The following is an 18,745-nucleotide window of genomic DNA, read 5'->3' as shown; positions in this document are numbered from 1 at the left end:
CTTTAGTAAGCACTGAGCATGTGAAATCAAAGAACTAACAGAGGATTTACAAATTAAAACTAGTTGATATTTGGATGTAGTTCATATCATGTAACCAAAACCAAATACACCTGTTTCTCAGTTTGGGACTTACAGTTTCTAAACCCTGAAATCTTACATAAAACTAAAGCACTCAAGCTAGTGATAGTTTTATCCTTGATACAGCCCAATGTTGCTTTGCAGTTTTAGGAAATACATTCATAAAATATTTATTAATCAGTAAACAGCGGATGTTTTCTTTAGCTTAATTATTGGCCAAAGGAAAGGGAAGAAGTCTCACGGAAGAAAGCTGTGTCGGATGTTTGGTTTATAACAGAGAGCAGAAGCACATGAAAAAGAATTGATGCGACTTACTAAAGACATCATATTGAAAGGAATAAGAAAGTTCCTTTAAATGAAGGAGCAAATTAACATATCTTGTTTAGAAAGCACAACACCTCAGAACTGCTTTCAGGCCACTATGGTAGGCTCTACGAAACCAGAAAAATATCTTTGAAGGCAAACACAGGTCACATCCTGTATTTAACAGGGACTTGCCTGATAAAGGGCAGGGAAAATAAGAGCAGGGATATCAGCCCCTAACCCTACATGTCCATTGAGCACACCTCACCCAGCCTGCAGAGCCTGGCACAGTGTGACAGCAGGGAACAGCCTGGCAGGGATGTGGGACAGAAGGGACAGCCAGGGACAGCCCTCAGGGCTGTGGGACAGAAGGGACAGCCTGCAGGGATGTGGGACAGCCAGGGACAGCCTGCAGGGCTGTGGGACAGCCTGGGACAGCCCTCAGGGCTGTGGGACAGCCAGGGACAGCCCTCAGGGCTGTGGGACAGAAGGGACAGCCTGCAGGGATGTGGGACAGAAGGGACAGCCTGCAGGGCTGTGGGACAGCCAGGGGCAGCCGGCAGGGCTGTGGGACAGCCAGGGACAGCCCTCAGGGCTGTGGGACAGAAGGGACAGCCCTCAGGGCTGTGGGACAGAAGGGACAGCCGGCAGGGCTGTGGGACAGCCAGGGACAGCCCTCAGGGCTGTGGGACAGAAGGGACAGCCTGCAGGGATGTGGGACAGCCAGGGACAGCCCTCAGGGCTGTGGGACAGAAGGGACAGCCCTCAGGGCTGTGGGACAGAAGGGACAGCCTGCAGGGATGTGGGACAGAAGGGACAGCCGGCAGGGCTGTGGGACAGCCAGGGAGAGCCCTCAGGGCTGTGCACAGGAGAGCACGGCGCTGGCCACGGCATGGCCGGGACGAGGCCGGCACGGAGGCTCCATCAGCTGCTCCGAGGGGCACACGGGCACAGGGAGCCCCTCCTCTGTGGCCTCGGTGCTCCGGGAGCCCGCAGGAGGCCGCTCTGCTCGGCCGGGCCCTGCTCCCCAGGCGGGCTCGCCGGGACCGAGCCTCAGCCGGGCCCAGCGTGTCCCTCACGGCCACAGCTCCCTGTCCTTCCCTGGAGAGAGAAGGGACACGGGCAGCAGTGCCCACAGCTCCCTGTCCTTCCCTGGAGAGAGAAGGGACACGGGCAGCAGTGCCCACAGCTCCCTGTCCTTCCCTGGAGAGAGAAGGGACACGGGCAGCAGTGCCTGCCGCAGCCCTGGTGCAGGACAGTGACTCCGTCCTTTCGGGGCTGCGATCGAAAGCCTTTGCTCACCTCCCTCGTTATCCTTGTTGTCGGCACAGGCGGTTTCCATGGCCACGCTGCATCCCGGCCCCCTCCAGCCGCTCTGGCAGACGCACTGCCAGCTGTTCTGGCCCAGCGTGCACCTCCCGTTGCCATTGCACAGGTCCGGACAGCCATCTGCGAGGACAAACGGACAAGGTGAGCCCAGGGCACCCCCACCCCGCTGCGCTCAGGCCGGGTTACTGTGCAGACAAAAAGGTTTCGTCCTGCCGCTGGCAGGAACACTCGGTAAAGGAAGGGGACACCCTGGAGAAACGGGGCTCTAACTCAAGCCGAACGGAGGAGGAGCCCTACCTGCTGTAACACGTTTTAAGAACCCTATAAAGTTCCAGATCTTGAGCTGACAGAAATGACAGTCTGCTAACAGAAGATCTGCCTCTTATTTTTCCCACTGTATGTGTGTACACATGAGGGAGAACATCATCTTCCAAGCTCGTCAGTGCTCAGAGGACTTTTTGTTCTGAGTGTTGCATCATTCTCCAGAACGTGTCTAAACACAATGTTGAAATAAATACTTTTGAAAATATTTTCCCTCGCTGCTGGTAATTTTAGAATACCTACTTATTTAACACTAAGTTTACCTATATTTTGGTGTCACATCTTACACTTTCTGAAAAACATATCAGAAGAGATGCCCCCAAAGATGGATGTTTCTAATTGACTATGAATATGACATGACATTGTCATGAGCCAAAATTGACAAGAGCTAAATTAGGAACAAAAATATTAATTAGCTAAGCTGCTTATATGTTCTAACAAATGTCCATAGGTGATAAAAGTACCTCAGCTCCTTTATCCTGGAAGCAAATGCGTCTCAGGAGACACTACTGTATCTTACTGAATATTCATTGTGAAAAAAAGGTAAGAAAACCAAACTGCAGCCTTGGTATGTACAACCAAATCAATCAACCCCAAATCCACACAAGCCTGAGTATTTGTCTGTGGGTGACAGAACATTTGAGGCCTGCAGCCAACCTCTCACTGAGTAAGTCTGAGCAGGAGGAGATGGCTGTGTTGCTTGACAATAAGTGTGTGCTTTTATAAACCTGTTCAGAAAGCCACAGCTCCGAGCTCGTCTCTTCCTGCTCCTCCCAGCTGCCTTGGCTGCAGCCAGGTGAAGTCAGAGAGCAGTTTCTCTGACCCCAGACTCATTCTCACAATGCTGCAGGAGTTTCCCATACAACAAAGTGATATCCCTGGAACTCAAACAGCTGGTATCACCTTAGGTCAAAGACTATTTTGTTCATGTTACACAGAAAGCTGTTGGCAGACAGAAACAAGTCCTACAGGTTTTATTTCAATGCTGTTGTGTATTAAATAATAAAATGCCCCTTTCACTTAAATTTAGGGTTATTTTTCCACTACATAGCTTAAAAAAATCAGTTATTTTTGCAGCAAAGGGAATACATTTTCAAGACATTTAGTTTATCTCTTTCATTTGTTAGGCTGTTTGAACGACCAAAATGATAATCTTTGAGGGGAGGTATCATGGTGTAGGACAAATTATTTGTTTTAAATGAAAAACAAATAGTAATTGTAAATATACCCACGCGGTTGGTTTCATAGCGAGGCACTGACGAGAATTAAACCACTGAAGCCGTTTGCCTTGCAGCGTATGAGCAAGATGAAAACACGAACAGTAGGGAGCTAGCAAAATCCCTGTAAAGTTTTAAGTGCAGCTGGGGATTAATGGACATGACTTTGCGTTTAGAGAAGAGAGGGAAGGCAGCATCACTGCCACAGACATGGTGTTGCTAGGAAACACGATGCTACCTCCACAGAGCTTATTTAACTGCAGCCTTCTAAAGACAGACCTGGCGTTTGAATAGCATAAATATCAGAATGAAGGGAATGAACAGCACTACACTACAATAAGATCCAAGTGCTTGGACAATAATGTCTTCCTTAAAAGATCTATTAAGTTAATGATGAATAAGCTTTGAAACAGCTTTAAGTAATGGACAACTAATTAGGTATTTTGCATGGTTATGTCTCTGTACATGCCTATGTGCATATATGGGTTTCTGATTTTGTCTTTCTTCAAGCAAGTATCTATATAGATTTCTAGTTGGTTAGATCAACCAGAAAACAGCTCCATTATGATGCACTGATAACTTTTTTTTTCTAAAAAAGGCTTATATTTAGGAATTGCAGTGGCTATCTCTATTTAAATCTTCCTACCGATGGATGTGAGCACTGATTATTAGTGATGGACATCTTCTGCACACACAGGATTTCCACATATCTCATGGGCTTGGTGGCCATCAAGAGGTTTGGAGAGTGGACAAGGAGACAAAGTGCCTGCCTGAGGAGCCTTCAGAGCCTCAGCCAAGGTTCAGTGGCCCAGCTGGACAGATGGCCCTTGCTGGACAGGCTCACTGCAGGAAGCACACCCAGTGCTCGGTGCTTTGGCGGAGCCTGCCTTCATCCTGCAGCCACACTCAGCAGTGTGCTGCCTCCTGGCTGGCTGGGGAATTCTCCCAGAGCCAGGCAGCCACAGGCACACAGGGAAGGGCTATCAGCATCTCATCTCAAGAAGCAATCCAGCGTGGGATGGAGCTCTCAGTCACCGCACAGAAAAGGGCCCTTCGCGCTAAGCAGACAGGTTGCTATTCCTGGTGTGTAGAGAAATTCTCCTCATCTTTTCCATTACAGTATGCTTAATGGAAAATGTCAAGAAGCAAGGTTAAAAAAGAAGAAAGTGCTTGTTTAAAGTGCTAGATTGACAACCTATTTATTCACAGAACAGGCAGAGTACAGGCAACAGTAGTTTGAGTGTCTCACACTTTTCTAGCTGCTGCTAAAGGTGAAACACTAATGCAGACTCCCTCCTCTCTATCTCCAGCTTGCCTGTGGAATTGGAGCTGGGAGCTTTGCTACAGGTACATACGAATTCACAATTAAAACAGAAAGAAAGCTTTCAGAACATTTTCCAGTGTTCCATCAAGAATGTGTGATGAGCATATGAGAGATATTAGAGTCAGAATTGCTATGAAAGCAAAAACCATAATATGGACTGCGTCTGGTTCAAAAATGGAGGGTGCTGGATGTATTTACAGGAGAATACTCCCAGGTTTCATTGACAGTGAAATTATTCTGAGATTAAATTGTAAGGTGATTCATTAATTTTTGAGCTTGGCAAATTAATTTCCAGTATCTAGGCAGTATATCAAGAATTCTAATCCAATTTTGGATAAATTCTTCAGAGATTTCCTTTTTACTCTGATATTCCCAAACTTCAGGTATACAAGTAAACATGTCCAGTTTCCCACACATATATAGATTCTCCATTGCATAAACTGCTTAAAAATCTAAAACAAATGTTTTAAGTAAACTATAAGTAAAAGTAGACATTATGTTTTAAGTAAAACATACCTAACCAATTTGTGGTTTCAGTCAGAATCATCAGAACTCCCACTTATGGTGGGACAAATCTTTCTGCAAGAAAAGGAAGGAAAAGGGCAGCCAGGGGAAGAGAAGATAGAGAAACCTTGCTCTTTTTAAAGTTTCCAAACTCTGATGGAAGAGGTAACCTCTTAGTATAATTAAAAGAAAAAAGAGAATAGGAGAGATGAAGGGGAAAGAAAAAATCATAAGTGGTATCTCAGAGCTACTTAGAGAAAAGCATTATGCTTTTAGCCTCTGCTCAGTTTGTAGAAAAAAAAATAGAAAGAAAAGAATAGAAGTAAGTCAAGAGCTTGTGTCTTTTGAGTCCTTCTGATCCTGCGCTGTCAGCCATTTATTCTACAAACAGCATCTTCCAGCAGAGTGGGCTCCCAGCAGCTCTCCCCATGTAGTGCACATGCACAGCTACAGTCTGGAATATGATAGCTCATGTTTATCTTTCCACATGACCTCATTCCACACATCCTAATCCAAAGCCTTCTGGCAGTCACTGGAGCCTTTCCAGTGACTTCAGCTGAGGCTGGACCAGGTGGTCCTGTGGGTGAAGAAGCCCTGCAGTGAAGAGTATGTTGTACAGCACAGTGTTTCCTCACTCACAGGATGCCCAGGAGTTTCAAGGGGAACATTTAAATTACATTTCAATCCTCCTCTTCTCATTACAGCTGTTAACTACAGAACTGCAGCAAATAAAAGTAGTCTGGGAGATGATGGTACCTAAAGAATTTAGAGAAATGACATAAAAGCAGTAATGACAATAGCCTGTTTAATTTGGATTTTAGAGGATAATCACTGTTTTCATATTTCCTGTTCATTCCTTCAGTGAGCTGCTGGTATGCCTACAGCTATCTAGCAAATAATAAATGAGGTACATAGAATGAGGTACCTAGCAACACTGAAAATAAAATTATGCTTTTTATTTGCTATTGTTATTTTTTAATCCTTCTCTTCCAAAGCCTGCAGGGCTTAGTTAAAGCCAAAGAAAGGGCATACAAATAAAAATGACAGAGTGTTATGGTAGGCACATGCACAAGTCATTTTCTACAGAGAAATACTTCAATACTTCAACTGAAATAAACCCAACCCCCAAACACAGAATTGAACACATGTCAATGAAATAGAGTGTTGGTTGAGTGAGAGGTGAGGCCCCTGTGAGTGAGTTTGGACAGTTCCAGAACAAGCTGGAGCCATGCAGAGGCACCAGCCCAGGGCTCTGAAGCAGGGTGGTGACATTGATTGACAAATTGCTGAGAATGAAGCCAGGCTCTCAGTGCAGCACAAAGCCCAGTGTCACTGCTCACGGAGCACAGCACAGCTGCTGCTTTCCAGAGAGAGCTCACAGGGAGCAGGAGCTTCTCCCTGGCTCCCAAGTGTTTGTCACCAGCGTGCTCTGACTATCTGCCTTGCTGCTTCTTTTTTCCTTTTTATTTGTTAGACAAACCATTTTGTTTAAAACTACTCAACACCCTAAATATTTCTTTAAGCTATGCATCAAACAAAGAAGTAAAGAATAAATATCTACTTGCAGATGTGCTGTGCAAATGGATATATGCCTGAGTTAGGACTACAGACTGTCCCAGTTACTATTGTATTTATTGAACAGGCTGAAAAAAAAAAGAAGGCCAAAATATATGTTTAAAGAGCCCTGAAATCCTCCACTCCAATACCTCCTGTGCAGTCAAACAATTAGGAATTTTAAGCATGGGCCATACTGGGCCATGTACACTATAACAGAATCTCCCCCTAAATTCTATCTACCATCTATCTTTGCAATTCCAATCTTTTACACATAAGGGCAGGAACTGAGGTAACATCTAACTCTCCAAACAAAACAGAAAAATAGGAGAAGAAACAAGTGACTGTTAAGAAGAGAAGATCACACAAAAGGGAACTGCTGGCATGAGAAAGTAAGTCTCAAGCAAAGTCACCTGCATCTTTCTGAAGTAAAAGAACAAAAAAAGAAAAGATAGAGACACACACAAACAAAAAGAGGGTGAAGCTCATGTTGCAATATAGGTCACAAAAGTTTGAGATTGAAGAAAACCCCAGGGGGGCAAGAGCTTCATGCCAAGTTAACAAGGGATTGCTCCCAGAACATTCCATGTTATCCAAATTCATGTGAAGTGACTCAGGCAGAGGGGCTCCTGTGACTCGAGGGGGACACACTTGAGGTCTCCCTCTTGAGCACAGCCAGCAGAGTTCTCTGTCACCAGCTTTTGGTGTGGCTCCCCCTCCAAGCTGTGAATAGCTGGGCAGGGAAAAGAGGGGGACAGTTAATGCTATACTGTCCTGAGACCTGAGGAAACCAAATAGATTGATAATCAAAATGTCCATGAGTGCTCAGAATGTTGAGCATACACACAGAGCTTCAGGTGAGCCCAGAATCTGGGCTCCTTCTACATAGGAAAGAGTTTCCAGAAGGAGGGGAGACTGCCTTATGGGTAGGTCAGTCATCAGAAAGAGAAGCCTCTGCAGTGCTGAAGTCCAAAAGCTCTGTGACAGGCAGGCAGGTTTCTCTCTGCACCCCAAAATTGTTAATGTGAGCACAAAGATACCTCGCCTCCTGCACAGAACCCAACACCACACCCCATGGCTCTGCCAGGATCAGGGGATGAGTTTTGATTGAGCACCAGCAGCAGCAAAGAAGTTATGTGAAATACAAGTTAAGAAACTGCTGCAGCCTAAAAGATGCAGCGGAGCCACACAGTTCCTTCCAGAGGCCAAGCAGGTTATTTGCTGAAATTTTGAGCAGGAGCTAAAATTTGACCCCACCAGCACATTTGAATTACACAATGTATTCTTTTCAAACAAGACTCATATCCAACTCCTATTCATATACCCAATAAAAAGATATATAAAAGATGCAGTAAAATTTGTATTTAAGATAGCTGGGTCTTTCAAATTAATCTTACTGTAACAAAATCCATTTAGAATATAATTCCAGGTGAAATTGCATTCATAAAACTACTTCCACAACCATAATCTTCTATTGTATTAATGTTTCTGATATCACATACAAGCACTGGCATCATCCTTCATAATATGTAATATCCTTTCTGAGAAAGAAGCCTTCTCAAGCTGAATTTATCTCTAAAATAACGTCCATTTAAATAGTTTTGTGGCAGCGTAATGATAAAGTGACCTATCAGACAGGATGTGTAAATTCAGTCAATTGAAGGGCAACAAGCAAAACACTGACTTCATGTTTGAAAGAATATCTAACCTAATTACAATGTAATCTAGACTTAATGCAATTTATGATTTTTGTAGGAAGGCATTCTCAGTTCAGTCATTAGTTTCAAAATACTTTTTTCACTTCACAAATCCTCCAGATATTGCATAGAGGAGGAATGAATTACTCTCCTGCTTAGATGAGAACCTCCACAAACATAAAAATCATGCATTACACACTTTTTCTCCAAATACTAATTGCATTTATTTGGCTGTGACTCTAATATACAAAAAAATATAGAAAATCAAGGAGTTTAAGTCAATCAGAATGCCCAGTGAGCCAAGTTAGCATTTAGAGTGACCAAACAGAACTGCTCCCCTTCTGTCAGTGCTACTTAATAGTAGTTTTCATCAGTATTTGAAATTCAGTGTGAATTCAGTAATGTGAGGGGATTTGTGCACACACACATGAATACTCAAGCAGGGAGCCACAGTGAGAACATGCAGATGTTATAAACTGCTTGAGCAGCTCAATTCACTGCAGAAGATGCACAGCAAGGACACTGAGAGGCAACAGCCTGGAGGGAATCTGCCCTAAAATCTATGGGCTTGAGTCTGGTGTCTGACCTCAAAAGCACCCTACTTTGAAGGGGAAGTTGGACCAGCTGACCTGCTGACATCCCTTCTACACTGAATTATCTATGATCCCTCTGGTTTTAGAGCTTTATATTTCATAATTCTCAGGACAGGGAATCCCAGTTTTCTCAGGCATTATTAAAATAGAATTGGTTGCTATTCATTAGGTATTAATGCCTGCATAGAATTTATAATTTAGCAATTAACTTTCAGGTATGCAAATGCTGATCCCGTGTAAGTGCACAGGTTATCTCTAACAGAAGAATAAATATGAGCCTTAACAGAAGTAGGCAGTTTCCTCTATTACTGTGTGGCAGATTAGTACATTTTGTCCCTTAAATTTGGTACAGAACTTTGGAATCCCTTCAGGATGAAAAGCACTATTTAGACATGTGCATTATATTTTGCAGCTGATCTTCTTAAAGTATTAATCACATCGATTCCATTAAATGGCTGCACACTACATGGGTTGGGACTGCAGAGTTCCAACATTCCAATTGTCCAAAAGAAAAACCCAAAGAAAGTGCCTGAGTAAAAAGCAGAAGTTTTTATGAAGAATTGTGGAACAGTTTGGAATGAAAAATAGTAGCAATGCATTAAATGCTTCTTATATGCCTTCTGGCTTGCAGCAATCCTAAATCTTGATGATATTAAAATATGATTACAAGTGACCAAAAAGAATGGGTATTTGAATATTAAAATAAATATATCTCGCACGTTTGTTAAGGCTAGAATTTATGGAGTTTCAATATACACAAATATAAAGTACAAATTAATGCTCATGACCTAGGAGCAGTATTCCACCACATGGGCAATGCATACAAAACAAATGAAAATAGATAAGCAATGTATTCTGAGTTATGTGAGCATTTGTGTATGCTGAGTTATTTGGCAGATATAGGATAGAGGATGAATATTTCAGTACATAAAATATACTTTATAAACATCCCTTTAATTTTAAAGTGCAAGGCACTGTTCTGCATCTCTTGTCAATATGTAACTGCCTCACTAATATCATACAATTTTCCAATTTTTATATCTACCAACTGTACAAATAACTAATAAAAGCTACAGAAATAAAAATGTAGTGTCCACAAATGAACAGGTTTAAATCCTGCATGCATAAAATAGTTCCCTTTTTGTTCCTTTTTTTATCTGTCTATGTGATGAAGGAAGAAACTTTATAATCCTTCAGATATAGCCAGTTGCTTTGATATTTATGTACTAAGTAAATCTGTGGAAGTGATTTTGATCTACAAGGGAGATCATCTTCTCCATCTCACCCCCAAGAAAGCCAAGAGTATTTAATCTGCACTTGGAAGAAATTTGAAAGAGAAACGAGCTCTTTAAGCTCTGCTTGCTTTACATTAAACATATTTACTACCAGGCAACTGATGGCTCTGCTCCTCCCCTCGCCTCACTAGAAGTGTCCTTAATTCTCTGGAACCAATACTTAAGTCTTTCTGCTGCTGGGCAGAGCATTTATTTTCCATTTCTCTGTAGAAACCATCAGAAGCACCAATGACACTTTTAACTTGATTGCCTTGCATCTATATTTGACAGTTTTCAAGCCATCCTGGGGCAGGCAGGTTGTCACTTCTTACACTGGGACTGTTTTCCAGGAGCACTGAGGAAGAGAAACACAAGGTAAGGGGGTGGGAGATGCAGCCAAGAAATCTGGAGACCACTCTGCCTCAGCTGCAATAGGATTGTGTGACCAGGCCCATCAGTATATTGAATTAATAAACTTCATTCAGTGATTAATGTTAAGCAAAAAAAGTGTAGAGCTATGTATTGTCAGGGTATTTGCTTTAATTTAAAAAACCCAAGAAAACAAGGAAAAACAGAAACAAAGTTTGGTTAAAAGGAATTTCAAATTATTATTATTATTATTATTATTATTATTATTATTAATAATAATAATAATAATAATTATTATTATTTTATGACCCATGCAAGGGACATCTAAAAGGCAATTTGCTATGGTTTTGTGTAATTAACTCTTCCTTTGCAATATTGAAAATATGAGTTGCTCATAGTATCTCTAAATGTAACAGATGTCAAAGAAATTTTTCTTTTCTATCCAGGTTATGACTTAGAAAAGCTTCAGGGGAAAGGTATCAGAATATGAGACTGCCCTGAAGGCCAGCATTATTGATCCTCAGCATTCTAATAAAATCATAATTTAGGTTACCCCACTCTGCCTGTTTCCCATAATTTCAATGGGGGATGGTGCCACTGTCCATTGCTTAAAGCTCAACTGTCACCACATTAGAAACATATTAATTAGGAAATAAACTAATTTCCTTTAGCTAATGCCCACTTGTTCAGAGCTGTGACCCTGAGCAGTGTGCAGCCCTTTCCCACTGCTCACCCCAAGACATCCCTGCCTGCACTGGAGCTGCAGAGCTTTTCCAGCAGGTTCCACTCGAGTGCCACGAGCCTCTGACGAGGGGTAACACCTTGCAACACCACAATTTCCTCCAGGTTTGATGCAGTTTGACTCTGGAAGATCCCACAGATCACACTCAAGCAAAGAGAACTTGGGGACAGCTCTGGCTTTCACGATAAACACATATGTGGGAATATGCTTTATCAGGCACAGTGCATATCCAAGCTACTCTAATAACTGCTGTAAGCACTCAGGAAGTTCCTGCAAAAATCCTTTTTAACGGTGTCACTCACTGGAAAAGCTCTCCTGCAGTTTAGTGACACAGCCTTGCTCCTCAAGGTACAAATCTGTCAACACCAGACTTTTTTGTGGGCTCTCCAGCATGCTCACCTGCTTCTCTGAAGGAAACCACTTGCTAATTGGAATTATTTCCTAGGCTGGGGTGAAGTTACCTAATTCAAGTAAGGGATCAGTAGCAGTAGCACTGTGGAAGTTCATCTTTAATACACCTAAAATCTTTAGTCACAGGACAAAAATTCAGAAGTAATACTGATGAGAAGTGACATTTTCCTTTTGACTTCACTGTCATTCCTTCACTTTTGAGTGACATCCCTGCTCACATTTCATTACATTTTTATCTCAAGCACTAAATGACATAAAATAAATAATTAAGATCTGAGGACATATTCTGAAAATAATTTTATTAATTCTCCCATTTAGTATCAATAGGAATGCTCAGTTCAGAAATCAGAAACATTATATACATCTTGCTAGGAATTTTTAAAACTGCAGTGCTTAATCTCAGAAATTCTGACAGAAATCCTTTATAAGTAGGGGAAACTGTAACTATAAAAGTTGAATAAATAGATGAAGTCTTCAGTGGAAGGCACACATGTTAAATCCTCCCATTTCTGCTGAATAAATATTTCCCTTTACAAAGCATCTCATACTTTAAAATTTCCATGCAGTAAACATTTTAAATAGTTAAAAAAGATCTTAGGAATTTCATGGTAACTAGAAACACAAATACTGGTCAAAGATGACAGATTTTACTTAGCATATTCCTTGTGTATGGAAGATTGAAAGATTAAAAGGAATGGGGATATAATTAGATTGTAATAAGCATTGTCTTAATTGTATTTAAAAAAAACCAACTTTCATGTGGAATGGAAATATCAAAAATTTTAGGAGACATTTCAGTGTATCCAAAAAGTCTTCTGAGTGATATTTCATTGCAAATTAACCCTTTTGATTAAGTATATGAACTGTTATGTTAAAAGTTATGTTTGTAATTAAGGGTGGGTCTGAGCGATTTTAATTCAATTCTAATTCACCAAAGCAATAAAAATTGTTATGGAATATAGAATAAAAGATTCCAATGAAAAATCAGCCAACGTCCATTCAGCCTTCACAAACAGCGTGACCTTGACTTTGATACCCTGTTCTCTAAATATGGCAGGTTTTCTCCATTCTAAATCAATATTTCTGACTTTTTTTGGAGGAAAAAAAATGTTTCAAACATTCACAATGAACATATCTATGGACTGATTTCATGATAAAGAATCAATTAATAATGATCCAAGGGAGACAGTAACAAAAAAGCAGTTTTATCCTATTCCAAAGCCAATAAAAAGATGAATTGCATCTAAATTCTGTGTCACTCTACTCCCCTCACCCTGATTCAGCTATTAGCAACGCCACATGACAACAGTCTTAACCTTCATTTCAGAATCCTAACAAACTCTTATGCAGGGATTTTCTGTCTTAAATCTAAAACACCTTTTCAATTGTTTTTGAAACAAGAAAAGGCTTTTGCATTTAGGTTTGCTACTGCTTTTCATGCTATAAAATTACTCTTAAAAAAAAAAAGGATTAATCAAAATCTGAAAACATTTTAAAAAAATCATTCACTTTTCAACAACAAATAATGGTCCATGGCTTCCTGTTTACCACTATAACTTTATGATCCAAATGGATGGGATTCTACAATTTAAAAATAAAATACAGAAGGGGAAGTGAAACACCGTTTTTTTTATAGATGTACTTAACTCTGAGAACACTATTACCCATTGTAGGATTGAATGCTGTAAAGCTAATTCCTCTTAGTTTGAGAGGTAAGTCATTTGTAACCCAGTGCACACACACCTCTCCTTGCTTGATGAAATGGAAAGCAGTCAGATCAGTTTATATTCAAACTGTGCTGGCAGGTGGATGGCAACATGCTGCATTAGGGACTGAGTTCTACTCTCTGGAATTCCCAGTGCTTAAAACAAAAAGTCAGTTCTCTCATCTGTACTAATGTGCCTCTGTTTTTAGGAGAATCAGCATCTTCTGGGACATTTAAGGGTTTGTGCTTGTACATGCTGAATTTACAAAAATAGCTTCAGTGCTATTCTTGAGGAGCTCCTTCCACAAGAAACTCAGCAATGCCTTTTGATTCCCAACAATTGGAAAATCACAGTATCTGAAGCAGCACTACTTTCAAATCAATAAGCCACCATAATCCAGGCAAAAAATGCTATTCCTAAACAGATTTTTTTTGTTAATTTGTACTTTTGGATAATTGTCCTCTTTGTATTGCTTCTAACTTAAAATCACAACCTATCAACTTAGTAATATTTTTCACTACAAGCTGATTTAGTTTTTTAATTAAAAATAATGGTTTTAATCACAATTACACCATTATATTTACTTCTTAGATACCAAAGTTATTATCCCTACTAATTCTCTTCAGAACAGGGACTGCACCTTTAACCTTGTGGTTCTTTAGCTCAGTTATTCAATGCTATGAAGAACTGTTTGAAGGAAAATTAAAACATATATGGTCTAGATGAATTATGAATCTTATTTTTCAAACTCTTGACTAACTTTAGTCTTCCAACATCTACCTAAAAAAATACTCATCTGAAATTCTATAGACAGAGAAGAAATTCATCTTTATTTGGGTTCATGTAAAAACATACAGAAATATTAGAAGTGTTTATACTTTTTAAATATATAAACAATTAACTATTACCTCATGTAGTTCAATTTACCCTAATCAAGCCAGAATATTTAAAAAGAAATATCTAAACCTTTTCTCACAGCTATTTTGATGGTATCTTGTTTTACAGCATTTTAAAAGCATTTTTATCGATGCTGAGTTTGATCAAGCTGCTTTGCACTGGACTGTTAAAAACTGCGAGCAGAAACTAAAAATACAGTGGGATTAGGAAAAAAGCAATAAACCTAGATGGTTTTTTGTGAAAATGATGGCTCCCTAGTTCCAGAATGCAGGACACCCATGGCCTTGGAAGGGGCGTTGTGGAATAGAAGAAGTGCAAGTGAGAACTTGGGACTTTGCTTTGCAAACCACGTTTGAGAACCCAGGAACTGTTTGACACTTGAACATCTGGGACTCGTTGCCCAGCTTCCAAAACCCACAGAGCCACCACAAGAAAATCCATCCCAGATGTCAGACACCACTCATGGGCCACACAAATGGCTGATCACAGTAAGGCAGGACTAAAAATATTTTTAAGTGTAGTAGAGCGAGAGGGAAAAAGGCTTTACATGGATAAGCAGACAGCCATGTCTCCCCTGCCTAAATTTTCATTAAGGATAATGTTTTGATCCTTGCCACAGCAAAGCCTTCGTGAAAGCAAACTTGCTACTTTTCCATGAAAACTGCTAAACTGTTTAAGTGAGGTACTTTTTTGGAGTGAAATATTTAAGTGTGCAGTGCTCAGGGTCAGCTCTCAGAGATGAAAATCCTCAGGGAACAGCTGGGCCATGATAATCCTGTTAGTGAATGAAGAGGGGATGATGACAAACACAGCAACCTTAATATATCACATCCTGCTTTTCCTTTGGTTTTCAGCAGCATGGCTCTGAACTGCTGATTAATGAGACCCCAGAACTGCTTTGTCTCCATCTAGCTCAGCATGGATGTGTTTGGAAGACAACTGACAGCCTGAGATGGACAGCAATATGTCAATCAACACTACATCACTGAAAACACGGCAGTAGAAAGTGCTGGAAATTGTAGAAATCTACTCAGTTACAATTTCTTGGAAGCAATGAATCAGATAATAGTGACCTCAGGACCAATTATTTTCATTTTCAACATGAAGAGATGAACATGGACTAAAACATCATACCCAAATGCCTTTAAGAGTCCTCAAGTTTGTATTCAGCTCTTACATTTCAGTAAGCCAAATTATGTTTGTAATTTCTTTGGGCAAATGAGATATATCTTATGATGATTTCAGTTGGACAGCAAACTTTGCTTCTTTTTATATGTATAGAAAAGCTGTATGTAAAATGAAATAGGCTGAGGCTACACACAGGAATAATCTCCAGAAGCATCGTTACCCTACTGAGCGTTTCATAAGCAGGTCAGAACAGGGATGGAAAGAAAGAAGGAACAAGAGAAAAGAGCTGGATAACATAAATTTTGTAAAAACTTTCTTCAATAAGAATGGCTCATGATACCTCGTAACTTGTGCTCTGAACAAGTCCCCATATTCATTCCTTAAGATCTGTTAAAAAACTGTCTAAGTAAGGGTTTTTAGTGAAAGAAGGATGTATCAATATTCAGCATCAGTGTGAATTCATCCTCAGTGAGTAGTTACTGCACAAGAGAGAACTGACAGCTTAAAGAGAAGGTTTTCAATAGTTTCATTTTTCCCTGAAGCCCTAAATAGATCACACAGCAAAATCCTGAACTGACACCTCAGAGGTGCTACAGAGACCATTTTTTCCTTTTTATTTCTGACATTAATATTTTTAATACAACATTAAACTAAGAAAATATTGAGTAGAGAATTTCAAAAGCATCAAATATCTTAGGAAGACAAGTCTCTAACTTCTAATGCATCCTACTGTTAATTTGATACTAAATTGGCAAGAAGCTGCAATAAAAAACAAAAAACCCTTTACAAAGCTTTGCATCTGAAATATTATTCCACAGAGTTTGCAGCAGTCGGGCAAAACACATTTGCCTTTATTTGCATCTTCATGCATGAAAGATTATGTGAAACTGATACTGAAGATGCAAGGATGATACCTTAAGAATTTATAGGCAAGAATGCAAGTGATCAAGAAAAAAGAATATGAACAGCAAGTCTCCAAAGGATGGATGGTATTGTTCTCTTTTGTTTTTCTTTTTTAATAAGCATACTATATATATATATATGTACATACACATTATTTTCTCAAGATCCAGTTCTACCTTTCTATCTCTATACAATCCACACCACTGACCTTTCACAAGCATTCCTGTATCTTTGTTGTTTTGTTTCCAGCAACACCGTGTAATTCACTCACTTGCTGAAGCTCTGCTTGACACCACAGGGTACAAAATAATACAGAAAATATTATCTGCAGGAGAAGATTGGCTCTGGGAATACTGCTATGAACAGCATAATCGGCTCTGCCCTTTCAAAAGTTAGATCAGCTCCCTGATTGATTACCCTCCCTCCCTTTTTGTGGTCTTTTAAGAGTTCAAGAATTGGCCAGAAAATCAATATAACTCATGTAGAAGCTCCTCCAAAAGGAGAAAAAAGAAATGTGGTTTTAGTTTGGGAAACTATTCACCAGTATCTTCTGGGTGCACTTTTGAAGTACCAGACAAAATGCAGGAAGTTTAGCTGAAAACATGCTCATTAAATTTTTTGGGCTAGAAAGGAAAGAAATAAGGTCATGTTCCACAAATATCCTGTAAAAAGAGAAAGAATAAAGCTACTCAAGTGTTCTGACACTGAGCTGTGACATGTTTCAATCATTTACAGGAAGCCCTCAGCAAAGAATGCAAACAGGAAAGTTCTTCCTCATGAATAAGCTTGCCTTTCAGCCAAAAAAGATCCCCAGCTGCCCCCTGTAAATTCTGCAAACAAAAAGGAATTCTGTTTCCAAACTCCTTGAAAGGCAAACCACTCTCACTATACATAAAACTACACAGAATGCTTCCTTCCAAGTCTTCATGATCAGCTACCTTGCTTGGCTACAATAAAATTAAGTGGATGCCTATTGCAGTTCTGGATTCCTTCATGCTACAGAAATGATATAGAAAGTTTACTCATCCCTGATCCACAAAAGTAGCTGGGATATTTCAGTTTTCAGCATAGGAATTTGCAAAGTTACAAACCAGAACCAGAAATCCCAAGCAAGAGCCTCCTACCTAGTACAGAATCTGGGGACTCTACAGCCAAGAGATTTTATTCAGAAGTCTTGGAGGTGAAATAAAAGATGACAAAGATGAAGCAACCAACAAAGCACCTCAATAGCAAATGTAGCTAGGATAGATAAGAAGCTTCAGGTTTCCAGGAAGAAATTTATTTATCAGGTATTTACCAAGACCTCACTCCTTTACTGAAGCACAGAGATGTTTGACTAGGTGAGCATTTATTTATCTAAGTGATGAGTACATTTCCTTGGCTTTGATTATAAAATGTACCATGATGTAACATATGTTTCCAAAATTCCACCCTATAAGGAAGATTTCTACCTTTTGAGTCTTTCTGTGTTTGAATGATGGAAGTGGAAATGTGAATGATGTGCAGTGAGTGACAGAAATAATTGAGAATCTCTCAGGTTGCCTCACAAGACACCTGCTGCTCCTCTGCTTTGCTGAAGAGGCAGAGGAGGAACAACTCAAACTCCAGTGAATGCTTGGCACCATGTACCCAAAAGGCTCCATCAGGTGAAATTCCCTTCCAGGTGTAAAAACAGTGGGATAACTGTGTGATACAGGTGATGGACTGGAATCTGCACATTCAGGAACAGCCAACATCTCGAACATTTTTGGTCATGTCATCATATATATATTACCAACATATTTCTATATCAGCAGTAATGAAAAGTGGTCATGACCTAAATGTTCTATGCATTTTTCAAATAAAATGAAAAAAATGTGTTCCTCCCTCCTCAGAGAGTGCAATCTAAATTCCTGTCATCATTGTTAGAGGGTTTTTTATGCCTTGATAGGTTATAAACTGTTACAGATTAATTTTAAGTTAGAAATCCATTGGAGAAGTCTAACATATCTAGCTCCTTCTAAATTGCTCTTTGTCAGATACGATGACTTTCCACTGCCTCCTCCCACACACTTTCCATCTCTCCTGAAAATTGCCTCATCTTTGAATCATTACTGTTGTAATTACAAGTGAAATCAGTAGTCTAGGAAAAAAAAAAAAATCTTTGACACAAAGAGCATTATCATGGGACAAAAATATCTTGCTATATCCAAAGATAACACAATGCCACATTATAAATGTTTCTATTGATTATTGAGTCCATGCTAAGGTAAAGAATCTAATCTTTACACTTTACTTGAGGTATTCCACCCAGCTGATAGAAAATATGAACCTGTCTAAAAGATGGAAAGGTCATCCCACAGAACCTGGGGGGAAAAATATTTAGTAAACAATTTTTTATTAAAATCAGAGGTGG

At 40.0% G+C, this 18,745-nt stretch overlaps 2 protein-coding genes across 21 annotated transcripts in view; one reads left to right on the top strand and one right to left on the bottom strand.

Moving 5' to 3' along the window:
• Positions 1 to 18,745, bottom strand: part of TENM2 (teneurin transmembrane protein 2) — a 618,690-nt gene that overhangs the window by 52,036 nt on the left and 547,909 nt on the right. For all 20 annotated transcript variants that reach the window (XM_086851648.1, XM_086851649.1, XM_086851651.1 and 17 more), the window contains one exon: positions 1,684 to 1,830. In XM_086851648.1, coding sequence (XP_086707774.1) covers positions 1,684 to 1,830 — 147 coding nt within the window. The remainder of the gene's footprint in view (positions 1 to 1,683; positions 1,831 to 18,745) is intronic.
• Positions 1,784 to 16,893, top strand: LOC111935742 (uncharacterized). Its single transcript, XM_086851668.1, has 5 exons — positions 1,784 to 1,851; positions 2,483 to 2,574; positions 3,946 to 4,331; positions 10,486 to 10,569; positions 14,428 to 16,893. The coding sequence occupies exons 2-5, from the start codon at positions 2,521 to 2,523 to the stop codon at positions 14,507 to 14,509; spliced, it is 606 nt and encodes a 201-aa protein (XP_086707794.1). The 5' UTR covers positions 1,784 to 1,851; positions 2,483 to 2,520; the 3' UTR covers positions 14,510 to 16,893.

Source organism: Cyanistes caeruleus, chromosome 15, assembly GCF_971803275.1.
Source record: "Cyanistes caeruleus chromosome 15, bCyaCae1.hap1.1, whole genome shotgun sequence".
In the NCBI taxonomy this organism is placed as follows: domain Eukaryota; kingdom Metazoa; phylum Chordata; class Aves; order Passeriformes; family Paridae; genus Cyanistes; species Cyanistes caeruleus.
This window is presented reverse-complemented; position numbering and strand designations above follow the sequence as displayed.

What these genes read in the sequence shown, in the direction of transcription:
- LOC111935742 (XM_086851668.1), top strand. Translation starts at nt 2,521, where the DNA reads ATGCGTCTCAGGAGACACTACTGTATCTTACTGAATATTCATTGTGAA. An exon ending in CAGACAGGTTGCTATTCCTG is followed by an intron (nt 4,332 to 10,485) that starts GTGTGTAGAGAA and finishes TATATTTGACAG; the next exon opens with TTTTCAAGCCATCCTGGGGC. An exon ending in CTGAGGAAGAGAAACACAAG is followed by an intron (nt 10,570 to 14,427) that starts GTAAGGGGGTGG and finishes CTTGTTTTACAG; the next exon opens with CATTTTAAAAGCATTTTTAT.